The 9627-nt window shown below is 50.2% G+C and overlaps 1 protein-coding gene across 1 annotated transcript; it reads left to right on the top strand.

The window, feature by feature from the left end:
• Positions 1-6: 6 nt before the first annotated feature.
• COPB1 (COPI coat complex subunit beta 1) lies at positions 7-8914 on the top strand. The gene is made up of 11 exons (XM_066583679.1): positions 7-146; positions 221-381; positions 1231-1351; positions 2175-2402; positions 2677-2856; positions 3175-3319; positions 4696-4815; positions 5231-5376; positions 5487-5576; positions 8424-8579; positions 8655-8914. Exons 1-11 carry the CDS (start codon positions 117-119, stop codon positions 8712-8714), a joined length of 1437 nt encoding a protein of 478 aa, XP_066439776.1. The 5' UTR covers positions 7-116; the 3' UTR covers positions 8715-8914.
• The last annotated feature ends 713 nt before the right edge of the window (positions 8915-9627 follow it).

Genomic DNA, 9627 nt, shown 5'->3' with positions numbered 1-9627 from the left:
CTGACGTATAGAAATTGGCGCCGTAATTATGATGCGTCTCCTCTTGCAGAATTTACCGGGGAGCGCTGTGGATTCTGGGAGAATATTGCAGCACAAAAGACGACATCCAGAGCGTGATGACGGAAGTGCGCCGGTCTCTGGGAGAGGTGAGCCGCTGATGAAAGCTCCTTCTAGGGGTAAAGATGAAGGAAGACTCTTCACTCCTTCCTCCCTCCCGCAGGTCCCAATTGTGGAGACCGAAATTAAGAAGGAATCTGGGGAACTGAAGATGGAGGAGGAGGTGACAGTCGGCCCCACTCAGAAGCTGGTGACCGAGATGGGCACATACGCCACCCAGAGCGCACTCAGCAGCTCCCGACCCACAAAGAAGGAGGAGGAGAGGTCGGTGCAGACACTAGTGAATGCTGTTGAATATCCCTACTTCATATCATGTTGTCAGTCACATTCAGAGCTGTAATCACATAGCTGCTCATTGTAGTATGGAATGTTGTAGCATTAGACTGCACTCTGCCGCATTGATGGGATATAGAATGTTTGTTTTTACTCCTTGTATTATACTCCAGAGCTGCACTCACTATTCTGCTGGTGGAGTCACTGTGTACATACATTACTTATCCTGTACTGATCCTGAGTTACATCCTGTATTATACTCCAGAGCTGCACTCACTATTCTGCTGGTGGAGTCACTGTGTACATACATTACTTATCCTGTACTGCTCCTGAGTTACATCCTGTATTATACCCCAGAGCTGCACTCACTATTCTGCTGGTGGAGTCACTGTGTACATACATTACTTATCCTGTACTGACCCTGAGTTACATCCTGTATTATACTCCAGAGCTGCGCTCACTATTCTGCTGGTGGAGTCACTGTATACATACATTACTTATCCTGTACTGATCCTGAGTTACATCCTGTATTATACCCCAGAGCTGCACTCACTATTCTGCTGGTGGAGTCACTGTGTACATACATTACTTATCCTGTACTGATCCTGAGTTACATCCTGTATTATACTCCAGAGCTGCACTCACTATTCTGCTGGTGGAGTCACTGTGTACATACATTACTTATCCTGTACTGACCCTGACTTACATCGTGTATTATACTCCAGAGCTGCACTCACTATTCTGCTGTGTGTTATTAGAAACTGTCAGCAAGCTTGTGTTCAGACCTCCCAGCATTGTATTGATGTGAGTGGTAATGCTCCTACTTGCTGTCGTTCTCAGGCCGCCTCTCCGGGGATTTATGCTGGACGGAGACTTCTTTGTCGCGGCTTCTCTGGCCACCACCCTGACGAAGGTCGCTCTGCGCTACGTGGCTTTGGTTCAAGATAAGAAGAAACAGAATGTAAGTGTGCCTCCCCCTCCGGTGTCTCTGGCCGTCCTCCTGTCCTGGGCTGGTCCTGTAGGGCGTCGGGCCGGTGACCCCTCTGGATGTGGACCGTTGTGCAGCACATTCCCCCATGTAAACGGGGCGCCTGCAGCCGTGCGGCATCGGTGGTCGCTACTACGGTGGTTTGTGCTCCTTGTCAGTCAGCGTTGATGGCCGGATTATCTGTGGGGTGTAACCGCCCTTAGCGCCATCGCTTGCTCTGCACGGTCATCGCGGGCTGCGCAGCTCTTCCCCGGGGTTAACCCCTTAGTGACGACACCAAATGTGTTTCATTTAAAAAAAAAAATTGCATGATTTTTTTTTTCCCCGTGCGTGGAGCAGGACTGGTGATGTATGATCGCTAATAACTCATTGTCTGGTGTCCGGCTGCCATGGCAACTCTTTGCCATGCAATTACATAGTGGATGGCCAGTGACGTCAGAGGGGAGCGCTCTCTCCCTGTGAAGCCTTTACATGTGGCATGTTAGGGGTTAACAGCAGGAATGGGTGTTGTTGAGTGGCCAGCGCCATCCATAAGGTTACACCCTGGGGAAGGGAAGGAATTAAAATCATCCTAATGTCAAGTCTTACAGTTCTTGTTTTGCAATTCATCATTTTCAAGATCTCATAATGTGAAGTAGAAGGTTTCCATTCACTGACAGGAAGCAAAATAGTTGAACAATGGTGAGGGATTGGAGCAGGCAGTGTAGTTAGATGTGATCCGAACCTGTGAGCTGCGGCATCCTCCATCGCAGACCGTCCTGCTCACGGTGATGATGTCTCTTCTTTCGCTCTTTAGTCCTTTGTGGCGGAGTGCATGCTCCTCATGGCCACCATCCTGCACTTGGGCAAGTCCTCTCTCCCTAAGAAGCCGATCACAGACGATGACGTGGACCGCATCTCACTGTGTCTGAAGGTTCTGTCTGAGTGCTCCCCGCTGATGAACGACATCTTCAACAAGGAGTGCCGGCTGTCGCTGTCCCACATGCTGTCCGCCAAGCTGGAGGAAGAGAAGCTGTCCCAGAAGGTGCTGCCGCCGGGCGTGTGACGGCTGCGGGGGAGCGGGGATCTGGTGCTGCCGCCGGGCGTGTGACGGCTGCGGGGGAGCGGGGATCTGGTGCTGTCACCGGGTGTGGGACGGCTGCGGGGGGGTCGAGGATCTGGTGCTGCCGCCGGGTGTGGGACGGCTGCGGGGGGGGGGGGGGGGGGGGCGGGGATCTGGTGCCGCCGGGTGTGGGACGGCTGCGGGGGGGCGGGGATCTGTCATCCGTACACTCATCTTTCTTTCTTGCCATACATAGAAAGAATCAGAGAAACGCAACGTGACTGTTCAGGCCGATGACCACATCTCCTTCATGCAACTGACTGCCAAGAGCGAGATGGCGTCGAAGGAGGATCAGTTCCAGCTAAGCCTCCTGGCAGCCATGGGGACCACACAGAGGAAGGAGGCCGCAGATCCGCTGGCGTCCAAGCTGAACAAGGTAAAAACCGCGTGTGCTTGATGTTGGGAATGAGGGTGGGGCTGTGATGTCATCAGCAGGGGGCGTGGCTGACTACCTCTCCTCAGTGATGTCATCAGCAGGGGGTGGGGCTCTGACTACCTCTCATCAGTGATGTTGTCAGCAGGGGGCGTGGCTCTGACTACCTCTCCTCAGTGATGTCAGCAGGGGCGGGGCTGTGACTACCTCTCGGACATGACATGCAGGCTGGTTGTCAGCAGTGATAGATGGGGGCGGGTGGGTGATGGGTAATGATACTGTGGTATGTGATGTGCGGATCTCATGACCGCTTCTTTCCAGGTGACGCAGCTGACGGGGTTCTCGGATCCGGTGTACGCGGAGGCTTATGTGCACGTGAACCAATACGACATCGTCCTGGATGTGTTGGTCGTCAATCAGACCAGCGACACCCTGCAGAACTGTACGCTGGAGCTCGCCACATTAGGTGAGACGAACCTGCGCCAGGCGGTGGATACAGATGGTTCTCGGTGTCTTCCCCGACTCTGATAGACCCTCTGCCACTCTCTAACGGGCAGCGGCTGGGATTTATATGCGTTTTGCACCAGAATTTACATTTGGGAGAATTGGGTGGGGCTTTGTAAAAGGGGCGGAGACTCCCGGGCCGACAATCTTACTATATTCTATTCCAAAAACAAGCATGCACTTATGGTATTTGGGACATTTTATTCCATCCCGTCGCTGCTGAAGACTCCGGGTGTCACGGAACGCCTTCATGTGTGTCCCCTCATAATCCCTGGAAAGATCTCTGCTTGCTGCTAATGAGTTGGAACATTCATTCTTTCCCAGACACAGCTCTTGCCCACACAGCAGAGGGTTTGTTACAGTGTATCAGCGCAGGTATAAGCTTGCAGTGCAGGACTGAAGAAATGTTTGCACAGGGAAGTGATACACTGTAACAAACCTCAGCTGTGCAAGACAGGTTCTAGACTTGTAATGTAAGTGATAATGTCCCTGTTATTTACTGACAGTGGGGGGGAGGGGGGTTGTTTGTATAGCACCAACTTATTCCGCAGCACTTTTTTATTAGCAAGCTGGGTGCCCAAACGTACCAACCTCGTAGGGATGGAAGACTGAGCCACCCTTGAGCTGGGTACCTGAACCATGCAGGGATTGAACCTGCAACCTTCAGGTTGTGAGCGAGAGCTTAGGACTGCATACTGCTGCCATAACACTGCGCCGGAGCGAACAGACTGCAGGAGACGGACGGGACCGCTAATAGAAGGGTTTGATTATGCAGTGCGGAAATGCTGCAAGACGTCCGCAGCGGAGCTTCTGCCGCAAATTTCCACAGCGTTTCCGCATTCAAAACCATCTAAATCTGCACCAATTTGGACTTCCACAGATCCGGCGCTCCCCTCCAGAGTCTCTGGCTGTCGGCGCACTCCTTCGCCTGTCTGCCTGTACTAAGCGCAGTGATGCTGCACAAGTGCCATCACCTGATCAGCGGCGCAGCGCTCACTATGGACTGACAGCCGGAGACTGTGGGGGAGGGGAGCGCTGGATCTGCTGCAGATTGTGACTCTGTTCTGGATGCAGAATCCCCCGCTGACTTCCTGCAGCTCTTCTGCCCTGTGTAAACCTACCCTAATAGTGTACAGATATGTAATGCTGTAGTTCTGGGGTGCGGGCAGCAGGTGGCAGCAGTGTCCTGTCTTGGCGGTTAATGATGTCTCAGGAGGATCCGTGATGAATCCGGTTTGTGGATTTGTCTTGTATGAGGGAGCAGCGGGCTCTAATGTATTCTGCAGCGCGCTCGCCACGATTATTAATGTTTGGCTTTTTCTCTAATTTTCATTTCAGGTGATCTGAAGCTTGTAGAAAAGCCTTCGCCGCTCACGCTCGCCCCTCACGACTTCGCAAACATCAAAGCAAATGTGAAAGTTGCATCAACAGAAAACGGAATCATATTTGGAAACATCGGTGAGTCCGTTAGCCCGATGAACTGAAGCAACCACAAGGGGGCTGCACTGAGTCATCGGAGATGTAAATCAGATCTCCAGGCCCATCCTCCTTGTTGAGGCTCCTCCCCTCAGTCTATGGGCAGAAGTTTCCAGAAATCTTCTTTCTCATTAGAAAATTAGTTACTTACAATCTTCTGCCCATGTACTGACTTCATGCTGCAGTGTAAAGCATGCGGGAGGTAAGGAGCAGCACCATGAGAGTTGATGAGACCGGAGTTGTTTCAGCCTTCAAGTCCAGTGACTGTGGGCGGGGCTGCTGTGTGTGGGCGGGACAATGATGTGCTGCAGTCTCTTATGCCCACAGCTGATGGCATTGTGCCCTCTGTATGTTGGCGCACTGGGAACCAGCAGTAACATGGGCTTTATCTCCGCAGTGTACGATGTGTCCGGCGCTGCGAGTGACAGGAACTGCGTGGTCCTCAGTGACATTCACATCGACATCATGGACTACATCCAGCCCGCTAGCTGTACAGACACGGAGTTCAGGCAGATGTGGGCGGAGTTTGAGTGGGAGAACAAGGTGAGCGCCGGGGGGCTGGGTCATTCAGTCTTCACCCTGAAGTGAAGGTGACGGCGGCCAATCATAGAGGGGAGACTGATGACTTCCTGATGCGCTCTATCTCTATCCAGGTCACCGTAAACACCAACATCATAGATCTGAATGAATATCTGCAGCACATCCTGAAGTCCACAAACATGAAGTGTCTGACGCCGGAGAAGGTGAGATCTGTGCAGGTGGAGCACAAAGTGTCCCTGTAATTAACAAACCCTTCCAATATCTGATCACTAACGGGTCTGATCCCCCATTACTCTCCACCATCACAGGAGTAGCTGTGCACATATATTACATATACGGTATTATACTCCAGAGCTGCACTCACTATTCTGCTGGTGGAGTCACTGTGTACATACATTACTTATCCTGTACTGCTCCTGAGTTACATCCTGTATTATACTCCAGAGCTGCACTCACTATTCTGCTGGTGGAGTCACTGTGTACATACATTACTTATCCTGTACTGACCCTGAGTTACATCCTGTATTATACCCCAGAGCTGCACTCACTATTCTGCTGGTGGTGTCACTGTGTACATACATTACTTATCCTGTACTGCTCCTGAGTTACATCCTGTATTATACTACAGAGCTGCACTCACTATTCTGCTGGTGGAGTCCCTGTGTACATACATTACTTATCCTGTACTGACCCTGAGTTACATCCTGTATTATACTCCAGAGCTGCACTCACTATTCTGGTGGTGGAGTCACTGTGTACATACATTACTTATCCTGTACTGATCCTGAGTTACATCCTGTATTATACTCCAGAGCTGCACTCACTATTCTGCTGGTGGAGTCACTGTGTACATACATTACTTATCCTGTACTGATCCTGAGTTACACCCTGTATTATACTCCAGAGCTGCACTCACTATTCTGCTGGTGGAGTCACTGTGTACATACATTACTTATCCTGTACTGCTCCTGAGTTACATCCTGTATTATACTCCAGAGCTGCACTCACTATTCTGCTGGTGGAGTCACTGTGTACATACATTACTTATCCTGTACTGATCCTGAGTTACATCCTGTATTATACTCCAGAGCTGCACTCACTATTCTGCTGGTGGAGTCCCTGTGTACATACATTACGTATCCTGTACTGCTCCTGAATTACATCCTGTATTATACCCCAGAGCTGCACTCACTATTCTGCTGGTGGAGTCACTGTGTACATACATTACTTATCCTGTACTGCTCCTGAGTTACATCCTGTATTATACTCCAGAGCTGCACTCACTATTCTGCTGGTGGAGTCACTGTGTACATACATTACTTATCCTGTACTGCTCCTGAGTTACATCCTGTATTATACTCCAGAGCTGCACTCACTATTCTGCTGGTGGAGTCACTGTGTACATACATTACTTATCCTGTACTGATCCTGAGTTACATCCTGTATTATCCCCAGAGCTGCACTCACTATTCTGCTGGTGGAGTCACTGTATACATACATTACTTATCCTGTACTGATCCTGAGTTACATCCTGTATTATCCCCACAGCTGCACTCACTATTCTGCTGCTGGTGGAGTCACTATGTACATACATTACTTATTCTGTACTGATCCTGAGTTACATCCTGTATTCTACTCCGGAGCTGCACTCACTATTCTGCTGGTGGAGTCACTATGTACATACATTACTTATCCTGTACTGACCCTGAGTTACATCCTGTATTATACTCCAGAGCTGCACTCACTATTCTGCTGGTGGAGTCACTGTGTACATACATTACTTATCCTGTACTGCTCCTGAGTTACATCCTGTATTATACTCCAGAGCTGCACTCACTATTCTGCTGGTGGAGTCACTGTGTACATACATTACTTATCCTGTACTGATCCTGAGTTACATCCTGTATTATACTCCAGAGCTGCACTCACTATTCTGCTGGTGGAGTCCCTGTGTACATACATTACGTATCCTGTACTGCTCCTGAATTACATCCTGTATTATACCCCAGAGCTGCACTCACTATTCTGCTGGTGGAGTCACTGTGTACATACATTACTTATCCTGTACTGCTCCTGAGTTACATCCTGTATTATACTCCAGAGCTGCACTCACTATTCTGCTGGTGGAGTCACTGTGTACATACATTACTTATCCTGTACTGATCCTGAGTTACATCCTGTATTATACTCCAGAGCTGCACTCACTATTCTGCTGGTGGAGTCACTGTGTACATACATTACTTATCCTGTACTACTCCTGAGTTACATCCTGTATTATACTCCAGAGCTGCACTCACTATTCTGCTGGTGGAGTCACTGTGTACATACATTACTTATCCTGTACTACTCCTGAGTTACATCCTGTATTATACTCCAGAGCTGCACTCACTATTCTGCTGGTGGAGTCACTGTGTACATACATTACTTATCCTGTACTGATCCTGAGTTACATCCTGTATTATCCCCACAGCTGCACTCACTATTCTGCTGGTGGAGTCACTGTGTACATACATTACTTATCATGTACTGCTCCTGAGTTACATCCTATATTATACTCCAGAGCTGCACTCACTATTCTGCTGGTGGAGTCACTGTGTACATACATTACTTATCCTGTACTGATCCTGAGTTACATCCTGTATAATACCCCAGAGCTGCACTCACTATTCTGCTGGTGGAGTCACTATGTACATACATTACTTATTCTGTACTGATCCTGAGTTACATCCTGTATTATACTCCAGAGCTGCACTCACTATTCTGCTGGTGGAGTCACTGTGTACATACATTACTTATCCTGTACTGCTCCTGAGTACATCATGTATTATACTCCAGAGCTGCACTCACTATTCTGCTGGTGGAGTCACTGTGTACATACATTACTTATCCTGTACTGATCCTGAGTTACATCCTGTATTATACTCCGGAGCTGCACTCACTATTCTGCTGGTGGAGTCACTATGTACATACAGGATCACTGTGTTACTCAGGATCAGTAATGTATTGCACTCCAGAGCTGCGCTCAGTGCTACTGATCTGATTTCCTTCAGGCTCTGTCCGGCTACTGTGGTTTTATGGCGGCCAACCTTTACGCTCGCTCCATATTCGGTGAGGACGCACTCGCTAATGTCAGCATTGAGAAGCCGATCCACTTGGGCCCCGATGCTCCGGTGACTGGACACATACGGATCAGAGCCAAGAGCCAGGTGAGAGATCCGCCTGATGGATCAGACTTGCAGAATGTTGTGGTCGTCTAGTAATGTCTGGCCTTTCTCCTGCAGGGTATGGCCCTGAGTCTTGGTGACAAGATCAACCTGTCTCAGAAGAAATCCATTGTATAGATAAGCCCCTCCCACTTTCCTGGCCCCTCCCTCTCCACGTGCTTCATAGACTAGGATCTGCAGCGGATCGCTGACCTGACCCCGGCTCGCCCGCTGATGACATTTTTAGGTCCTTTCCTACTTCTTCTGCCCCGACACAAAGCTGTAATATTATTGGGCGTCCGCTCCTCCTGCCGCTGACAATAAATGTCTTTTGATTATTCTGCTGGTCTGAGTTTCTTGCTGCCAGCGAGGAGCCGGCGCGCTGCTGGTTCGGGGTCTGATGGTACTAATCCTGGAGTTGGCGTCTAGTCTGGTGGTGGGATGACCGGCGAGGGGCGTCTCGGCCCCCTTCTGAGTACCAAACGTCAGCCTGAAGAAACGGAGAAGCAGCCAAGCGGATCTGCGGTGCGGCGGCCACGGAACGCTCACATGGCGCCATAGTGGCTGTCACTTGGCTTCCTGCTGTAAATCAGCAAGGGCTGAACAGAAGTTGTCGCTGCGGACGGGCGGTGCCTCGCGCCAGGGGGCATGTTTCGTCAGTGTAGTGTTTGGGGGCGCTTACCTCTGTTCGGGTTCCGCAGTTGTGTTTGCCACTCGGTCCTGGTAGGCGGACGGAGATGTTGCTTCGCCTTCTCTCTTCGCCTAAACCGTACGGTGATCGGCCCCTCGCTACCTGGTGCCGTCTTGAAGACTTTACTAAAGGAGGCCATGCGATAATAAGACCACCTGACCTAGAAGGCGCTGCCAGCGCTGACCAACCATGAAATATCACCGGTGTGCCTGCAGGAGGGTCTCGGAAGACATCTAAGCCGGTCATTGCTTTGGGCTCTGCCTGTCTTAACCCCTTCAGGCCCATCATTGGGAAATTTACATCAGGCAGTCGTGAAGGGTGGATGGAGCGCGCTCGTAAGCCATGTCTGTTCCACACCCA

The sequence above is a fragment of the Eleutherodactylus coqui genome, chromosome 11 (assembly GCF_035609145.1).
Source record: "Eleutherodactylus coqui strain aEleCoq1 chromosome 11, aEleCoq1.hap1, whole genome shotgun sequence".
Lineage (NCBI taxonomy): Eukaryota > Metazoa > Chordata > Amphibia > Anura > Eleutherodactylidae > Eleutherodactylus > Eleutherodactylus coqui.
This window is presented reverse-complemented; position numbering and strand designations above follow the sequence as displayed.